General features: G+C 34.6%; 1 protein-coding gene across 1 annotated transcript in view; it reads left to right on the forward strand.

Moving 5' to 3' along the window:
• Positions 1-20,684, forward strand: part of cacna1hb (calcium channel, voltage-dependent, T type, alpha 1H subunit b) — a 54,822-nt gene that overhangs the window by 4,071 nt on the left and 30,067 nt on the right. The window contains 7 exon segments of the mRNA XM_073842671.1: positions 2,137-2,548; positions 2,550-2,808; positions 7,759-8,108; positions 10,395-10,546; positions 10,629-10,814; positions 11,067-11,184; positions 18,754-18,909. Coding sequence (XP_073698772.1) covers positions 2,137-2,548; positions 2,550-2,808; positions 7,759-8,108; positions 10,395-10,546; positions 10,629-10,814; positions 11,067-11,184; positions 18,754-18,909 — 1,633 coding nt within the window.

A 20,684-nucleotide genomic window follows, 5' to 3' on the forward strand; every position in this document is an offset into this window, starting at 1 on the left:
AGCGGAGGTTTCAAAACCTGACAACGCTTAACCCACGAGGGGGTTTCTACGAGTGGAGGTCTCTACACACTGTTTTCTTTTATAAAACGAGGGGAGACCTGGCTACACTCGGCACTTGGTGGCAGTAGAACTCAAGAGGAGCTCGAAACTGCAATAGTAATCACCCAAGCGGAGCTGGTAGACAAAGGAAAACATACACATACACGCTTGAATATTTTATTAAAGTGTCTTTACTGTTCACATACCGGGCCAACAGACGGAGCCTCAGTCTCATCGTTGGCCCAGCCCCGGAGTCAAGGGGAAAAGGGAGGGGCAGGTAGCCCCACACTGGCCTCGTCTCTGGCCCTTGGGCCAGGACGGGCCTGGTTTCCCCCCGGTGTTTAGGTGGAGGCGTGGACCGGCAAGGGATGCAAACCCCCGGGGCTCGGTCCAGATCTTTCAGCAGATCAGCCTGGTGCGCCTCTGCAACACTGCCATCGTGTGCAGAGGACTCTGAAGACAAAAAGATGGTGTTGTGCTCTCAGGCACCTGCTTTTATACTAGCAGGCGCCTGTTGATGATGTCACAGGCTGGCGCCGGACAGTGTCAAGTTCACTGTCGTTGTTCTATAGCTTGTTTCAGAACCGGTCATGCTGAAGGCAGTTCCCAAAGTGTCCTGAACCAGGACGCAGCGTAGAGTTCCCTCCGGAAGGGAACAGTTTGTTTCATTGTATTCAAATCAGTTGATTTTCTGTCTTACTGTCAAATCACATTCTTCTGTTTCAACCTATAAACCCAAGTGAAGCCCAGTTTAGTGATCAGTCTATAAACAACTTTATAAGCAGCTACAAAATCATCTGTTTCAGTCTGGATCTGGATTTTTTTTTACTTTTAGTCAGTATTTTTAGAGGGACACTTTACAATAAAATATCTAAAATATGTAAACCTAAAAAATACTTATACCCAAGAAAATATTACCCATAAAAATAAACTATGCCGTAAACTTACAATTGATTAAGAATAGGAATGGTAATATTTTTATATTTTTATAAATATTTTTCCATTTTAATATAACTCTTTTTTATTCAATTTATATATATATATATATATATATATATATATATATATATATATATATATATATATATATATATATATATATATATATATATTTTTTTTTTAATTCTGAATTTTATTCTAGTCTTCAGTGTCACATGATTCTTCAGAAAATCTAATTCTAATATTCTAATAAGCTGATTTGGTGATCTTCTTATTATTATTAATGTTGAAAACAGTTGTGCTGCTTAATTTTTTGTGTGAAAAGTATTCAATTCTTTATTTAAAAAAATATATATTATTAGACCATCATTCAGAAGTGATGCCACTGTAAAAAAAAAAAAAAAAAAAAAAGAAAAAAAAAATGAAACATGTTTATAGGAATTACAGTAGAATGACTATTTCAATCTTTCAATTTCAAACATTTACTACTTGCTGTTTTTTGTACAGCCTAACCAAAATGTATTCAGACACCTTCAACATTTCTCACATTATCACAGTTTATTTGCTATAGTTTAGAAAATGGTAATAAAATATGACACAGTTTAACAGAGAGTGTCAGAACAAATTCATCTTGATAATGTCAGATAACTTTGATAGAAAGGTATGTAATAGATTTAATCAACCAAAAATTCAGACAACTGTTAATATGACAATATTAACACAACTATCAATACTTTGTTGACCAATTACCAATCAATGCTTCATTTTGTTCAGTCTGTGGTGTAAAAAGGTCACATTAGCAATTAAAGGGGAAAAAAATCAATTCTTATTAATTTTACTGGTAGTCCACCGTATGAAGAAGTTTGGGGAATAGTATGTCACAGTTTACTTTATTTTGCTTACACAAATGAACTATAGTGTTATCCAACCACTAGTTATTTGTGAATTTTAGTCATTTCTGAGTGAAAATAGTTTTTTTTAGCTTTTTTCAGATACTTTTTTCAGTTTAGTGTTCATAAATGTGCCATGCAAATCACAATTTTATTGATGAAAAGACTAAAGAAAAGGTCATGAAATGTATTGAATACTAGGTATTTCATAATCCTGTTATGTTTTTGGACTATTGTTTTGAGTATCTCTGTTGTATACTCATATCTCATTTTGTCTACAGGTAGGCTCCTTCTTCATGATCAATCTGTGCCTGGTCGTCATAGCAACACAGTTCTCCGAGACCAAACAACGTGAGAACCAGCTGATGCAGGAGCAGCGGGCACGTTTTCGTAGTAACGAATCCACCTTAGCTAGCCTGACCGAACCAGGATCATGCTACGAAGAAATGCTGAAATACCTTGGCCACGTTTGCCGTAAACTTTTCCGGCATGCCGCACGCCTCTATGGTGAACAATGCCGCAAGAGACGCAGGGGTGTGGCCAATCCCAGCAGCTCCCTCTCAGTGGGCGGGACTAATGGATATTGGAGTGACAATGGGACAAAAATGGGCCCAACCCAATACTGTATGCTGCATTATCATCAGCCCCATCAGCATCAACATTACATCAGCAATGGCATAGGAAATGAAAACCCTGCATCTCGATAGAGACACTCAGAATTCCAAAAAGACTCCATCGCTTCCACTTGCACTACAAAATTTAAAGGGTTTGAGACTTGGGATGAACTATCCCACCATCCTGCCCTCCAAAATGTACGCAAACTCACATGCTCGCTCACACCCGACAGGTGGAGTCAAAGCACCGGCTTTCCATCATGGACTCTACGGCAGGAAGATCTCTGTTTGTAGTGGATACCATGATACTTACAAGCTGCAGCACGGTAAGAACATGGTTAAGCAGTTTTTTGTTATCTAATGCAAATGCATTCATTTATTTAAGACGTAGTTCACAAAAAAATGCAAATTCTGTTATTAATTACTCACTTTTATGTCATTCCAAACCCATAAGTCTTTCATTCATCTGGGAACACAAATTAAAGGTGCCATAGAATGCATTGAAACAATATTTTAAATTGTTCTATGATAACTACATAGAAGTAGCCTGGAAAAAATCCAGACCCTAATCTATTAAGATTAAGGGTCTGGCATCGAGCAATGAAAAGGGCCTAACTCGAGGGGCGGCACCAAGCATGCATTTGAAACTCTCACTGCACGCAATTGGATAACGCCACGACCAATCACTAAGTTTTCACTAAGCCCCATACGCTTAGCTACCAGTGGAGTTTACTGATAGATCAAACTCTTGCTGTATCCAGTCGGCAAAACAGCAAAAACGTCCTTCTTGCAAAGGAACGATTCGAGCGCGGTTTGCTGTTCCTCTTTTATATGAAAAGCCAAGTCTAACTCGTTCATTGTAGTGACCAAAGCCGTTTCAAACAACTGGTGTTCATCTGTAGCTATCTTTCAATGTTTATTAAATGATTCCGGACATCGCAGCGCTGTTGTCATCAGTTTAGCTCGCCTCTGGCCCGCCTACATCAGATACACCGATTTGATTGGTTCCCAGAACTGCTTACGTAATGCAGTAACGTGCATCATTGCTCGATGCCAGAGTGTCTTGCAGAGACAGTCCAAATTGTGCTCTCGCGAGACCTCTGGATTTCCAGGGTATCATAGAAGGTATATGGAATAGGAAAGGGCAAAAAATCTCCAGAATCAGTTTTACAAGTCCATTTACAACTCTAGGATTTGTCCCTAGAATGAAATGGTCTGTTATTGCCTTATTTGGAAGGTTTGTGAATATTCGCATGTGCTCTGTGTAACGTTTCTGACCCTGCATAGACAGCAACACAACTACCACATTCAAGGCCCAGTAAGGTAGTAAAGGACATTAATTAAATATTTTTGTTTGTTTTTAGGTGCACAAAAAGTATTCTCATAGCTTAATAACATTACTGTTGAACCACTGATATCACATGGACCATTTTATCGATGTCCTTACCTTTTCTGAGACTTGATCATGGTAGTTACGTTGCTGTTTGGGTCAAAAAGCTCTCGGATTTCATTAAAAATCTCTTTATTAGTGTTCTGAAGATAAACAAAGGTCCTACAGGTGAGTAATTAATGACGGAATTTTCACTTTTGGGTAAATTAACCCTTAAAGGTAATGCTTTATTTTGATGCACTTTAGACAACTTTGCAACTACGTGTCAACTACCATTCAAGAGAATATTAGTAGACTGTCTGCTTACTATCTTCTAACACTTTATTTTGATGGTCCCCCAACAGACATTCAATTGACTATAAGGTTACTTTTACATTATATGGTTCAAGTGACCCAATTCCGTTTTCCCTTCCATGTGGCACAGATCGGATATGACCTGGGTCAGTAATCAGTGTTGCCAAGTCTGTGGTTTTCCTGCGGAATTGGGATATTTTTACACTATTGCTACGGGTTGTTTTTTTATTATCCGTAGGTTAAAGTGATCTCTGCCCCCCTGGGGAAAACCGCGGAAAAGCACATTTGGGCTAGTTTTGAATAACAGAGCTAGTTTTTGTTTTGCAGACCTGGCAACCTGTCAGTATATTTACCCTAGGTTGTTTCACCAAATGTATAGTATAGATGAGCAATATCACACTTGTAGACGTGAGATATGGCTGTATGTCGGCATGGCCGTAGCGTGCCGATATACAGCCATATCTCATGTCTACGAGTGTGATATTGTGTTTATACAACAGTTCGATGGCACAGGTGTGTAAATACATACAAAACAACAACGGAATGTATTTAAAGACCCTCTTTTATTCAGAACTACTTCCTTCCGCCACAGATTAAAATCTCAGTTTGACAGTTGAACAGCTGAGCCCAAGACACCTTTATTAATTCCAAAACGTCACTTAAGAACTAGTAACGTAGGGAAGGTTGAGTTGCTTCATTAAAATCTTATTGTAATACTGCATTAAAAGCTCACAGTATTATGTAGAGTAGAGTATTATGAGAATGAGATGGACTGAGTGAGTTTGATTACCTGAATCTGGTACAGCATTCATTCTTCAGCTCGATCTCATATTCACAATTAGTTTGAATTTCCACTGAGGAAGAGTCATATTTTGGTCGTAACGTTAATATTCTTTCATCTGTTAAGATTTCTGATGACGGCACTGCTCAGTGCATTTTTTAGCTGGGTCAAGCTGTTGTTGAAAGTTAAAATTACTTCCACTTATAGCAGCGTTTATTTGTCATTATAAAAAGTATTTACTGCTGACTGTAAAAACAGTCTCTTATCACCATCTAATGGCGGAACAATGTAACTAAAATCACCATCATGAACACACACACCATTTCTCAATACTAAACACTTATTAAATACTACTATTTATATAAAATATTATCTATTGAATAAATATAAATTCTCTGTAAACCACGGCTTCACAGGGCTTATTGCTTTTTTAAAATGGTTATTCCATATACGTAGTAAGGTTTCACAAAATAAAACAGAGCAAATAAAGTGTAATGATATTAATAAAAACAGTATTCTTCCGCCAAACAACGTAGTTCCTCAGAAATAGTTGTGGTTTCAACAAAGCGGCTGCCGAGCAACACACAAATCTAAACAAAGGCGTATGTTTATAGTGTAATTTACAACAGCTTAGAATAATATTTAATAAACAACAACAGCCGTAATAAAAGTTGCTAGGCAATTCAGTCAAAAATACACTGGCAGCACTCTGATATACAGCATTAAATTTACATAAACATGATACAATTTTGCCAAAACTGTTTGCTCTGGAACAAATAATCGATTAATGAGACCAAAGACTGCCTGTTAGATGTACCCAAAATGAATTATATCTCATGTTTAACGACTATAGAGACATCTGAACCAGCGGTAAATTCCAGAAGATCTGGTCGAGGTGAGGCTGCTCTTGGCAGGTTCATGAGTGCAGAATGGCTGCTGATGCCCTGGAGCTCACATCTCTGAACACATTGAAAAAAATGTTCAAATAGCTGTTTATTAACAAACTGCATATTTGAACTCTAAACAAGTACATTCCTGTTTGAAAACCTCTTAAAACTACATTCCATGACAAAAAAAGTATTTCTTTTTAATTATAGTGGATTTAGGTATCCGCCATGACACTCTCTGTGAGAAGTACAGCAAGTGGAATGATACAAACAGTGAAACGGCTTTTCGAGTTCTGTTGGACTCTAATATCACACTCTTATTTGCCAAACAGATTCGAGGGTCAAAAAGAACTGTTGTATAAATGCAGATATTGAATATGGGTCACTTTTAAAAGAAGATGAAAGCTGGTCGTCAGAAAAATTAGATATAGTCAACTAAATGGAATTGGGCATCAAGAAAAGCAGTGTAAATGTGCTCTAAGCACTTAAAGAGGTAGTTCACCTAGTAATGAAAATAATGTCATTAATTACTGACCTTTATGTCGTTCCAGATCCGTAAGACCTCCATTAAGATATTACACATTAAGATATTTTTGATGAAATCCAAGAGCTTTCTGACCCTGCATAGACAGCAAGACAACTGGCACTTTCAATTCGTTATTTTTGTTTTCTTTCTTGTTTCAAAAAATTAGCTTCATAAAATTACGGATGAACCACTTATGTAACATGGACTATTTTAATGATGTCCTTACTAACTTCCTGGACCTTGAACATGTCAGTTGCATTGCTGTCTATGCAAGGTCAGAAAGCTCCCGGATTTCATCAAAAATATCTTGATTTGTGTTCCGAAGATGAACGAAGGTCTTACAGGTTTGGAACGACATGACGGTGAGTAATTAATGACAGAATTTTCATTTTTGATTGAACTATCCCTTTAAGTTATTCTACTAACCCTAACCTAACAGTCTACTAATACTCTAAGTTAGCTAACATGTAGTTGCAAAGTTACTTATAGTTAGTAGCAAGTCTAAAGTGGACTATCAAAATAAAGTGTATCTATTTTAATTGTGGCTTAAAGGTAAATACTTTTTTGGGGCCACTGTACATAAAACATATTAAGTGCAGCTATCGCAATCTCTATGCAGAAAGTGAAGTGTTTAGGCCCTGCTGTCATGTTTAAAATTTGACTTTGGGTTTGTGGATTAAGAGTAAATTCTGTCTCTGGGGTTTTAACTTAATAACGTAGATAATGGAATTCTTTTTTTTTTTTTCTTGGCTTTGCACACTTGACATGCCCTAATAATTCCAAATTGAATTGAGGGAACCGTCTGCACAAACTCACGCTCGGCCTAGTCATTATTTTTGTGCCTCTTGACTTTTGCCTGAAATTACCTACCGAGGAAGCCTTGGGTTTTCTTCAACATTTTGGTCAAAATGTATTCATAACTTTGAGTCGTTTCAGCGTCTTTGCTGGCAAAGTACATCCTCACCTACACTTCAATGCAACTGCATTTAATAGATGTCATAAAACTTTTGCTTGCAGTATGTAGTCAGGTTGCACTTTGCCAGTTACAGATAAGCCAACTTTGTTTTTTTATTTCACAGTAACTTGGTTTGAATGTGGCCTTTAGAAATTCCAATTGGAATCTTGAAAATAGTTACATCATGATTTGGAGCCTAAATTATTTGGAATCCGATTTGGAATTTGGAATCCTAGCGGGAATTTTTTTCTCATTTCACAAAACAAAAAAAGCACTTTTATGATTAAAAACAGGATAAAATTACAAGAAAATAATGAGGAACTAATATGTGTATGAAAAATATTGTGAATTTCATGCAAGATACAATCAAAGTTCAGACTCAGCAGACATTAAGCCCCAGCCTTCATGTGTGTAATATTAAGTACCATCATCCTTCTCTGCAGGTGTGTATCCTGGCACGTGCTCGAGCGTGTGTGTGGATAGTAGGGTGGGACTGGTGTCTTCAGAGTCGTCCTCGTGCCCAATTTGTGCCCAGGAGGGCGATGGTGTTAATTGCGACTCCAACAGTGAATCGGACCCAGAGAAACAGGAGCCAGACATCAGCTCAGAACAGAGCAAAAGAAACCAGGATGTGGAAGAAAAGAAGTCTGGGAGTGAGAACTGTGTGTGTATGTGTGTTCATTATGCCAGAGCCGTTCTGAAGCGGATTGTGGACAGCAAGTACTTCAACAGAGGGATTATGATAGCAATCCTTATCAATACACTAAGCATGGGAGTGGAGTACCATGAGCAGGTGAAAACAATACAGTCATTTACACACAAATCACAAATGAGATTAATCTACATCTGAGGTGTTTCTAATAAACACCAGTGATTTTCTAATAATCCCACTTATGTCTACTGAGTTTTAGAAGAAATGTCAACATCTTCACAAACTGTGTTAAGATTTGCCTACATTAACTCCAAATCAAAATGTGTAACTTGATTATAAAAGTATTTAAATAAACTATCATTTAAAAGAGGGAAACTTTTACACACAATTAAATAAAGTTATTTGATAATAATAATAATAATAATAATAATTATTATTATTATTATTATTATTATTATTTAATATAGTACTCTACAAAAACATAATCCTTATTTTTAATACCGCAACATCAGAACAAGTCCTTTTGAACATATAATAATAATTATTATTATTGTTATACATTACTATTTTGCATTTTGTTTTATTATTATTATTATTGTTGTTATTATTATTTAACAACAACAGCAATAATAATAATTACAATATACTTTAAAAGTGGAAAGCTTTTACACACAATTAAACAAAGTTTTTAATTATTATTATTAATAATAATAATAATTATTATTATTATTATTATTATTATTATTATTATTTAATACATTACTCTATAAAAGAATAATCCTTATTTTCAATACAGCAACACCAGAACAAATCCTCCTAAACATATAATAATAATAACAATAATATTATTTTTATTACTATTTAGCATTTTTATTTTTATTTAACAAATAACATTAATAATAATAATAATAATAGCTATTATTATTATTATTATTATTATTTAATATAGTACTCTATGAAAGCATAATCCTTATTTTCAATACAGTAACACCAGAATAAATACTTTTGAACATATAATAAAAATAATGATATATAACTATTTTGCCTTTTGTTTTATTATTATTATTATTATTTAACAACAACAACAATAATAATAATAATAAATATTATTATATACTTTAAAAGTGGAAAGCTGTTTTTAATTATTAATAATTATTTTTTTCCATTATTAATAATAGTAATAATAAGAAATGTTATTATTTAATATAGTACTCTATAAAACTTCATCCTTATTCTCAATACAGCAACACCAGAACAAATCCTTTTGAACATATAATAATATTTGTATTACTTTTTTATTTTCCATTTTTATTATTATTTAACAAATATTAATAAAAGTTATTGTTGTTATTATTTAGCACTTTATTATTATTTATTATTGATAATAAAAATAATGAAATGATGATTATTATTATTTATTAATAATAATAATGATTATTATCATTATATTACTATTTTACATTTTTTATTATTATTTAACAAAAAATATTATTTTGCATTTAATTTTTTTTTTTATCATTATTAACAATATTTTTTAAACTGAAATATTTAAAATTGAAACTTGAATTGGTTCCAGTTGAAAATGAAGTCTAAGCTTTAGTTGTGTACTTTAAATTGAATTATGCAATTAAATGGATAGATGATGTTAGATTAAAAAATTATATTGCTTGCGATTTCCAATGTGTCTGTGTCATTTTGGATCTGAATCTGTGCAATCCTCCTGTGCTTTGCCCTAGTAAGTTTAACATCTAAGAAACAAATAAAACTTGATAACTAAATGAAACACAACCTAATACCTCTGTCAATCTCCTAAAATGAAATGGTGACTAGAAGCAGTACAGTTTTCCTCTAGTGTCTGTTTTTTTGCTGTCACATACAAATAAATCCCCTGGTGTCAAAAACACCCATTGTAACAACATGATCTCACAACACTGTGTTTGCGGTGTGATTCTATGCATGTTTGTTGGCTCACATTGCATTTAATTAACCCCCTTGGTTAGGATTAGTGTGTCTGTGTGAGACTGAGAGCGAGTCTGAGACTAACCGGTTTGAGGCAGAGGACATTCTCACTGTTGCCAGGGAAATGATTATTTACATTACAGTAGACACGCTTAATAACAGCGCTCGCCTGCTCTACCTCGGCAAGAAATAAAGCCACATGGAGAGAAAGAGGAGAAGCATAAATATCATGTCATGACAGTAACAACACTGGAGTTTAGCTTTTGTATATGTTCGTGATAGCAGCCTATGCGTTACAGATGTGAATACCTCAAATCACATGGTTTGTTGAGGAGAAGTGTGCTTTTGTTTTTCTAAACCTTTTTTGTCTCGTAGACACACAAGTTCACACAAATATGCATTGATTGGCTGTTATTATGACATATCGCATAACACCGGAGTAATGTTTATTCCCATTCTCTCTTTTAGCCCGAAGAGCTGACAGACGTGTTGGAGATCAGTAATATTGTCTTCACTAGTTTGTTTGCATTAGAGATGCTCTTGAAGCTTTCGGCCTGCGGTGTGTTTGACTATATCAGCAACCTCTACAATATCTTTGACGGGATCGTTGTTATCATCAGGTGCTGTGCTATTCGTTTTGCTTTACGTTTGTTGTAAATACTGTGTATGTTGACCACATGTTCTGTCTGGTGGGATCTACAGCGTGTGTGAGATCGTCGGACAAGCGGATGGAGGGTTTTCGGTTTTGCGGACGTTTCGTTTGCTCAGGGTACTAAAGCTGGTGCGGTTCCTGCCGGCTCTGCGCAGACAGCTGGTGGTGCTGATGAAGACCATGGACAATGTGGCCACCTTCTGCATGCTGCTGATGCTCTTCATCTTTATCTTTAGGTCTGTTTCATAAATTCTTCATACAAGAATACAAATATAGCACTGACTTGAGTTTTTAGTATTTTTTAAGGTACATTATTATTGGATGCACTGATGCATCACTTGCTTTTTCAACTCACATTTTCCCAAAAACAGATCTATCTAGAAATGAGGCTGATATTCTTACATTCTTTGAAGTTAATGTCACTCTTTCTCTCTCTCTCTTTTACTGTCTCTCTCTCTCTGTCTCTCCCTCTCTTACCTGTGTTTTAGTATACTGGGAATGCATCTGTTTGGGTGTAAGTTTACTCTGCGTTTGGAGAATGGAGACACCGTGTCAGATAGGAAGAACTTTGACTCGCTCCTCTGGGCCATCGTCACTGTGTTCCAGGTCAGATAACTGTCCCTATAAACTCTTTAATAAGAAATATATATTTGTCATTCTGTTAACAAATAAGACCCATGCTGGCAAAATGAGTTGAAATTAGCACATTTTTCTTCAAAATGATATATGACTTGTTGGAATCGGGCAAAAAATTACTGAGCTACAGTTGTTTGAATACGATAGAGTCAGCAGAGTTGATTTAAAAAAAAAGAAAGTTAAATTTTTTGAAGATTCCAAAGCAAGCAATGTTGCATTTTTTTCATGCATTTTTTTTATAATAATAATTATATTATTAATCACAATATAGCTATTTTTTAGTTTAGCTTTGGTATTAAAAATAAGAACAAAGAAAAAAACATTTCACTGGTTTGGACTAGGACTGTTACGATTCGTCGATTCTAATCAACTATTTTTTTTAATTTTTAAAAGTCCTTGATTTCATTTTGCCTGCATCGACTAACTGGCAAAATACTGGAAGCAACGCATTTTACAGACGAGAATCCATAAAATGCATTATTAGACTCTTTTCCAAGGCTTCAATATAATAAACCCATTTAAAAATCATAATTAAGCATAATTGGGAATTTGCATTCAGTTAAATAAATATATAGGGTTGCATCGATCCGATACTCTGGATCAGTATCGGCGCCGATCCAAGCTTTTTGAATGGATCGGATATCGGTGATGCGTGACCGATCCAAATTCGATACCGTTACCAGAGTTTGATTAAATAAATAGCAAGAAATAATAGTCTTCTGTGAAAACTATAATTCATACAAGAACCCAATTATTTTAAAACATTGCTTTGAAAATAAAATACATTTAAAATACGTTGTGCTGCTTACACAAGTGCATGTGACGTTCAGGCAGGCGAGTTCAGAGGGAACTTTTACATGCAAAGTCTACCTCAGCGCGGTAAACATGTCCCTGATCTGGAAATATTTTACTCTTGATACAGCAGCTAGTAGCAGTGCAAATTGTAATATTTGCAAAGCCAAAGTTTCAAGAGGTGGAAGTATATTTCGAATTACAACACCACAAATTTAATCAAGCATCTTCAAAAGCATCACGCAAAAGAACACAAGGACTTTGTGAACCGAGTGGCAGCTTTTAATACTTTCTTTGTAAATACTTTGTAAATTAGATATTGTTTAATACAGCAGTTAAATAAATAAGAAGTTATTATTAAATGACTTACATTGTCTGACTATAACTCTACTGCCTGATTTTGCTCTATTTCGTCGTCAAAAGTAGTCTGAAACAAGTCACAACCGAGCCGCTGCGCATCTCCACTCAAACTCAGCGGTGTTTCGTTTATGAATGAACGTGCGTTTTTAAACGAATCTAGTAAAATGATTCAATTTCCCATTCAAACAGAGAGTCACTTGCTTTATTCCTGAATGAACCATCTGTTCGAACAAATCAAATGAATGAAATGATTCAGTAATTAAATCAGTGTCTTGCCGCCATCTGCTGGCAGATCTGTTCAGTTATTTATATCTGTAATATTTCTGTTTTCAAAATGTTATTTTTAAAACATTAATCTTAATATGAATTTATGAATTTGATTGCACTCATGCATGTATCTCTTTTTCCCCCTTTTTATCCAACAATGTGCAAGCAGATTTGGTATTTCTTTCTTTACCTAAAACAAATAAATCTTAATGACAAAGTGAATTGTATACATTCTTTAGTTTTGAAGATAAAATACCCCCACTGATATCGGCCTGGTATCGGTATCGGCCGATACTCAGAATTTTTGGGATCGGATCGGTTTTGAAAAAATGGTATCGTTGCATCCCTATAAATATATGCGATGCAGGTTTAATATATATTTGTCAATTATTTACATGCGTGTAGGTTATGTACATGCTCACAGTGGCTCCATTCACAGAATGCTGTTCCACAGGAATTATTATCATTTACATGCATGGAGCATCTCACTCTGCATTTTGTTGTGAGTTTGGGTTTATTATAACGCTCATCTGGGAAAGCAATGTACACAGTTTTATCAGATTTGTATAGGTAAATCATTTAGAAACCTATGCAAACTCATGAGAATACATCAATATCTTTCTCATGCTTTCTCATGAAGTGTTCATCGTGATTTCAAAATAAAAGTTCAAACCCTCATTCTGAGTTTACTCGTTTTAATGTGTTTATTAAATTACCGTGGCTAAAGCATTTCTGTGGTAAGGATATGGCCAAATATTAAAGATTACGTGAACATTTGATGACTAAACTTTGTTGTTTAGTCGATTAGATCGCACAGTGAAGGCCTTTGTTGTAATGCGTAATGTACATTAACGCCATTGTTTATAATACATTATGTATTTCAACAGTTTTGTGCAATAAAAACTTGATTTTTGCTAATTTACTAATTTCTTACTAATTAATTACTAATTAATTATTACTATTAATTGCTAATTATTATTGCCTCATTGCTATTATATATGTATTTTAAGAAATTTTAAAGGCTATTGGCTTAGGCTACTTACATCTATTTTTATTACCAAAAATAAATATATATATAATTATATATAATTAAAGCAACCAGTGAAATCTGTTTTATGTCAAACTTCTTTTTTTTTTTCTGTTTTGATTTTTCTATAATCTGTTTTAATGGTTTTATATATATATATATATATATATATATATATATATATATATATATATATATTTAATCAAAAAGCCTTATGTTAAATTATGTTTTATTGATTTATTTTCATTTCTGGATTCCATTTTAATGGTTCCATTGAATTGCAATAATCAAAAGCATCTCCAATTAATTGATTTTATTATAAATAAAATGTTTTACTTGTTGATTTTATGTGGGAAATTAGTCATTTAGATTAATCAATAAATTAGTCGATAGATTAATTAATCAATATAAAAATAGTCGACTTATGTCATCGAGAATTTAATATGAATATTTACAAAGCTGGAATGCTGCGCTTTGCAACAACAGACTTACAACTTGTGAGAAGCAGCAGCAGTCGTCCAGAAGTAGCAGAAAATAAGGTATCTCCTCTGAGAAAACCACATCATTTTAGATGTTTAATTACTATTTGGAGCATTGGGATCATTAGAAGAGGGCTTAATGAACTTATGAACATATGAAAACCTCAAATTTGACCCAAACTGACATGATTCACTTCTTTCTCCCGTAGCTCAAAATTAGACTGTGCACATTCTGACTCATTTTGCCAGTTCAGGTCACAAATACTTGAGGGAGAGCTACTTATTTGTGCTTTTATGTAACAAAGGTCCTTTTTAGTGACAGATAAATCATTACACAACTAGTTTTGGAAGCTGCTATTTCTAAAATCCGCACATTTTGCTGAAAACCGGCAGTCTGTAGGTCACTAAACTGATGGTTGAACTTATTAAAATCTTACAGAGGCTTGTATTCATTTAAAGTCCAGAAATAGCGTTTTTAGTCTTCGGAGGTAAGTTTTGATTAAATACTCACTCCTCAATGTGGGAACAGCAGCATTTTGCGGAAATGCTGAGGCAAGGGATTGTGGGTATTTAGCCTCCCCTAAATGAAGTAACAAATCCTTGGGTGTCAAAGCAAAACACAGCCATTTTTGAAGCTGTACATTTGTATTTATAAAAATGTGTTATTTTATTTTTTTTGTGATGTATTTAAGCAAGCATTCCAAATATTAGTATATAATACGGCTAAGAGCTAATATCCTCTTGCGGTCATCTCTGTCTATTAGGCAGCGGCTCAGGCTTGCTGTATATGGATGTATGTGTTTGTGTGTGTCAGTCGTACTTTTAAGACTGGGATTATTTAAACTTCTACAAGTTGTGTCAGAGTTGAAATTGCTGAGGTCATCGAAACCTGCCCTATATTATTGCAGACATGATGAGGTCATCAGCCCTCTCCCTGCAGTATTGGGTAGTGTGATGAGGTCACCGGGGGTGACACTTGTGCAAATACTGATATGGTGCAGTATTAACTCCAGGCCCTGAGGGAAGCCATCGGAGTCAGGGTTTCTTTGGTATCGGGAGCCTTTAATTTCCCTAATCTCTATTTCTGTCGGTGTGGGTGGGAGTGTGTGTGTGTGTGTGTGTGTGTGTGTGTGTGTGCACGCGTTTGTAAGCAGAATATAAACTCCAGACTGAACCTGCTGTTTTGCCTCTGTTCTAAATCGGTCTGCAGAAAGAAGCAGAGATGAGATCAGGTTCTGTTGTGGATGTCTGTGTGAAATGTGCTGGAGTAAAGGGAAAACAAACCAGCGGTTGAATTTAAAATGAGGCAAAAAAGTTTACATTTGTTTTACTTTGTTTATAATAATAATTAATTGCAATTAATCACATCCAAAAGTATATTTTATATAGAAACATAACATATTTTTCTTAAATATATACATGCATGTGTGTGTGTTTATATATTAGAGATGCACCGATTGATCGGCTAGTGATCGGAATCTGACAATTTTTTGCATGATCGGCTGGGATCGGTGACCGGCCGGTCAATTTCTCCTCTTGCCGATTCCTAGCCGATCCTTTTATTGCCAGCGGCGCATGCAATTACGTCACTGCCGCGCACTCACAGTCGCGTGTAAACATGTCTTTGGTGTGAGTGAAGATGACACAAAGATCGCAGTTTGTAACATTTATAAGGCCAAAATACAACGTGAGGGAACAACCACGAACCACGCGTGTGTTTGGACATGTGGTAGATCGCGCCCCCTGCTCTGCATATTTTGCATGTCTCTCTTAGTTAACACACCTGATTCAGATAACCCACTCGTTAGAAGTAAGCTTCGTGAATGAACTGTGTTCCGATTGACATGGTCCCTGCACAGTGTTCATTGCTCCCTACTCCCTAGAGCAGGGGATATCCGTTGACGTAGGCTACTACACTTTCATTCATTCACATATTTGTGCTACGCCTCCGCATACAGCGTCTTCACACACTAATAGTTCGAAGCGAGCATATATGTTACATTTGAAGGTAATTAAAGCGTGCGCGACGTGAATTTAATTTGTATTTATTTACAGATGCATTTATGTTACACCTCTAGTAAGTTTCATCTGTGTGCGAAGATGCTGTATGCGGTGGCGTAGCGCAAATGTGTGAATAGCGCAAATATGTGAATGAATGTTCAGAAGTGTAGTACCGCTGGATTAACTGGTGACAAGGCAGAAATGCTTCTCTTTATCAAGAAAAATTTGCTATTAATGCTCAAGTAATAGCATTTAGTACTAGCATTGGTATTTATACCTGTTTGAAGACACACTGCACTTTTTGTTATTAAAGTTATTGCTGTGAGATGATCCTGTAATTAATGTTTAAAAAAAATCCATATAAAATTAATTGAAGAAAAGTAGATTTTTGTATGCCTGCTTTGTTACTTATATTTTATTTCTAATGTTTTCAAGGCTCAGAGCACTTTATTTTGTTAAAGTTATTTTAATATAAGATGCTATAATGTTTATACATTTCTTTTATTATAAAATAAAAAAAACATTGAGGAAAAGATTTTTGCTAGTATAACTAAATACTATGTTAGTTACAGGAACTAATTTTATACCTTTTTCAAAGGCACAAAGCACTTTATTTTGTTGTTAAAGTTATTTTGTTGTAAGAAGATCCTGTAATGTTTAAAAATGTATTTTATTAAAAAATAAATTTAATTAAAGAAAATATTTCTGTATAGACCCATGCTTTCATTACAGTTCTTAAAAAAAAATCGGAATCTGCAAAAATCGGAATCGGCAGGTCACACTTACTGAAAAATCGGAATCGGCAAAAATCGGAATCGGCAGGTCACACTTACTGAAAAATCGGAATCGGCAAAAATCGGAATCGGCAGGTCACACTTACTGAAAAATCGGAATCGGCAAAAATCGGAATCGGCAGGTCACACTTACTGAAAAATCGGAATCGGCAAAAATCGGAATCGGCAGGTCACACTTACTGAAAAATCGGAATCGGCAGGTCACACTTACTGAAAAATCGGAATCGGCAGGTCACACTTACTGAAAAATCGGAATCGGCAAAAATCGGAATCGGCAGGTCACACTTACTGAAAAATCGGAATCGGCAAAAATCGGAATCGGCAGGTCACACTTACTGAAAAATCGGAATCGGCAGGTCACACTTACTGAAAAATCGGAATCGGCAAAAATCGGAATCGGCAGGTCACACTTACTGAAAAATCGGAATCGGCAGGTCACACTTACTGAAAAATCGGAATCGGCCAAGAAAATTGCAATCGGTGCATCTCTATTATATATACATAATAAGTAGACACAGTACATACATATTATGTACACAAAAACTTATATTTTGGAAGTGATTAATCATGATTAATCACGATTAATAATTGTCCAGCACTAGTAATAATATTGTGAAGATTTGATGAATTACATTCATTTATGATTGAATTTATGTAAATATGTAAAAATAGAAGCTATTTTATATGTTTTTTCAAATTTTATTATATTTATAGTTAATATTAATGTTTGTATTTTTTTGCAGGAAAAAAACATTTTCGTGCAAGATAAATTTAGCAAATTGTGTTTAATAAATTATTCAACAACAGTTATGTTGCTGTTTTGTTATTGTTGTTGTTGATAATGATGACATATCTAATAACAGAAGGTTAAAGATTGTACAGTAAATCTAATAGGTTTGATGTAGTAAGAATACTGATTATTATTTTTATTACTGGAAATAGTATGTTTTTAAATTATTGCCATTTATTATTACTGTAAAATAGAATTTATTCCTGTGATACACAGCTGAATTTCTTCAGAAATCATTCTAATATGCTGATTTATTATCAGTGTTGGAAACAGTTGTGCTGCCTAATATTGTTTGGAACCTATTATATTTTTTCAGGATTCTTTGATGAATAAAACGTTAAAAAGAACAGCATTTATTTAAAATAGAAATATTTTGTAACAATTTACACTAATGTTCAAAGTTTGGGGTCAGTAAATCTTTTCTTTCTTTCTTTAAAAGAAATGAATATTTTATTCAACAATGATGTGTTAAATTGATTAAAAAAAAAAGTGATAGTAAAGACTTATATTGTTAGAAAAGATTTCTGTTTGTAATAAATGTTGTTCTTTTGAACTTTTTATTCATCATAGAATCCTAAAAAAAAGAATCACAAGTTCCAATAAGATATTAAGCAGCACAACTGTTTCCAGAACTAATAAACCAGAATATTAAAATGATTTTTGAAGGATCACGTGACACTGAAGATTGGAGAAATGGCTGATGAAAATTCAGCTTTGCATCACAGAAATAAATTATATTTTAAAGTATATTAAAATTGAAAATGTATATATTTAGTTTTGGTTTTAGCAATTAAATGTATTTTTGTTAATATAAATATACCAATAATCATAAAGCCAAAATATTGATTCTTTCAGGGTATGTTATACACATTTGTTGTAATCATTTTGACGTTAAATGCATTTAGATAATGGTTGGTGTTTATTGGTACAATAAACTACAGTAATGCTACAGTATGCTACCTACTCACAATGTAAGACAACAGTTTAAAATGTGACATTTGTGCTAACAGTCGTCCTGTGTCTCTGCAGATTTTGACCCAGGAGGACTGGAATGTGGTTCTGTATAACGGCATGGCCTCCACCTCCCCGTGGGCGGCTTTGTACTTTGTGGCCTTGATGACTTTTGGGAATTACGTCCTCTTCAACTTACTGGTTGCCATCTTAGTGGAGGGCTTTCAAGCTGAGGTAAGATGTCAGATGGTGGACTAGAGGCTGTATTTTCTTAAAATGTTTTGCTTGAAAAGAGTGCGTGTATTATCCTTCTTTAAAATAAATGCCAGTTGCTTTGATATTTTGTATCTAATGCAGTGAGATTGTACATGTTGGCTAAAAGCAGTAGTTCACCCAAAAAATGGAAATTAGCTGAAAGGCTTATTCCTCTCAGGCCATCCAAGAAATAGAGGAGTTTGTTTCTTTATCAGAACAGATTTGGAAAAATGCAGCATTACATCACTTGCTCACCAATGGATCCTTTGCGGTGAATGGGTGCCATCAGAATAAGAGTCCAAACAGCTGATAAAAACAATCCACAACACAACTCCAGTCCATCAGTTAACATCTTGTGAAACTAAAAAGCTGTATATAATAAACAAATCCATCATTAATGCTCATTAAGGCATCATTTAACTTCAAACCTTTGCTTCCATCTAAATATGAGTCCTCTATTCATAATGTTCTTAAAATATATATGTTTTTTCTTACAAACATGCAACCTTTCACTTCACAAGATGTTATTTGATGGACTGGAATCGAGTAGATTACTTGTGGACTATTGTGATGTTTTTATCAGCTGTTTGGATTCTCGTTCTGATGGCACCCATTCACTGCAGAGGATCCATTGGTGAGCAAGTAAAGCTACATTTCTCCAAATCTTTTCTGATGAAGAAATAAACTCATCTACATCTTGGATGGCCCTTCGTTTTTGGGTGAACAATTCCTTTAAGTCTCAAAATATTTTGGGGGCTACTACTGTAACAAATCACTGAAACTACTTTCACTAGTTTGCAACAGCTGCACAAATCTTCTGCACGACTGAATTAGATGTGGCCATATTGCATTTAATTGAGTTTCCTAGAGGGAATTTTTCATGTTAAGAGTAAGATGCTATCAGAGGACTAGAATTATTGCACTGTAACTCAATTACAGCACAGTAACCATTATGCACACCATGAAAAAAAGGGGTTTCCTTTGAGCGCACATGGAAATGAAGAAAAACATGCTCTTGTTTCCTTTCGTTATTGGTGTCACATCAAAGAGATTGATTGTGTGGTTTGGTGTATGTTTGGTTTGTGTGTGTAATTTTCATGTAGATGAGACTCATCTGCAGTGTATAAGCGCAGACGCTGAGCTGCAGCTGGTGTGATGATGTGTTTCATAGGAAAACGCTTTCACTCAAACCTTCTGTTGTTCCTTTTTTTCATCTCTGTCTTTTATCTCCTTCTCTTTTGTCAGAAAAGGTACAAATATTACACACATACACACTGGACATTTTACCTACTCGCACAACACTCAAATACACATTTACGCACACTTTTCCGGTTGTTACTGCTGAATATTGCGGATTCTCATTCTTTCCTGCTTTTTTGCTCCTTTTTCCATCACTCCCTATTTTTCACATATTAATATAGAAGATTTTGTGTGACATAACCCATCTAGGAAATACACAACCTGGTTTGTTTTGGTATTGAACAGTCACCTTTCACAATATCTGTCCTTATTGCATTTATTTCTACTAAAATACAGCTGACGTCAAAAGGTTACATACACCTTGGAGAATCTACGAAATGTTTATTATTTTACCAAAATAAGAGGGATCATACAAAATGCATGTTATTTCTTATTTAGTACTGACCTGAATAAGATATTTCATATAAAAGATGTCTACATATAGTCCACGAGAGAAAATAATAGTTAAATTTATAAAAATTACCCTGTTCAAAAGTTTCTGTGATGTTGATTGT

The sequence above is a fragment of the Garra rufa genome, chromosome 6, assembly GCF_049309525.1.
Source record: "Garra rufa chromosome 6, GarRuf1.0, whole genome shotgun sequence".
Classification (NCBI taxonomy): domain Eukaryota; kingdom Metazoa; phylum Chordata; class Actinopteri; order Cypriniformes; family Cyprinidae; genus Garra; species Garra rufa.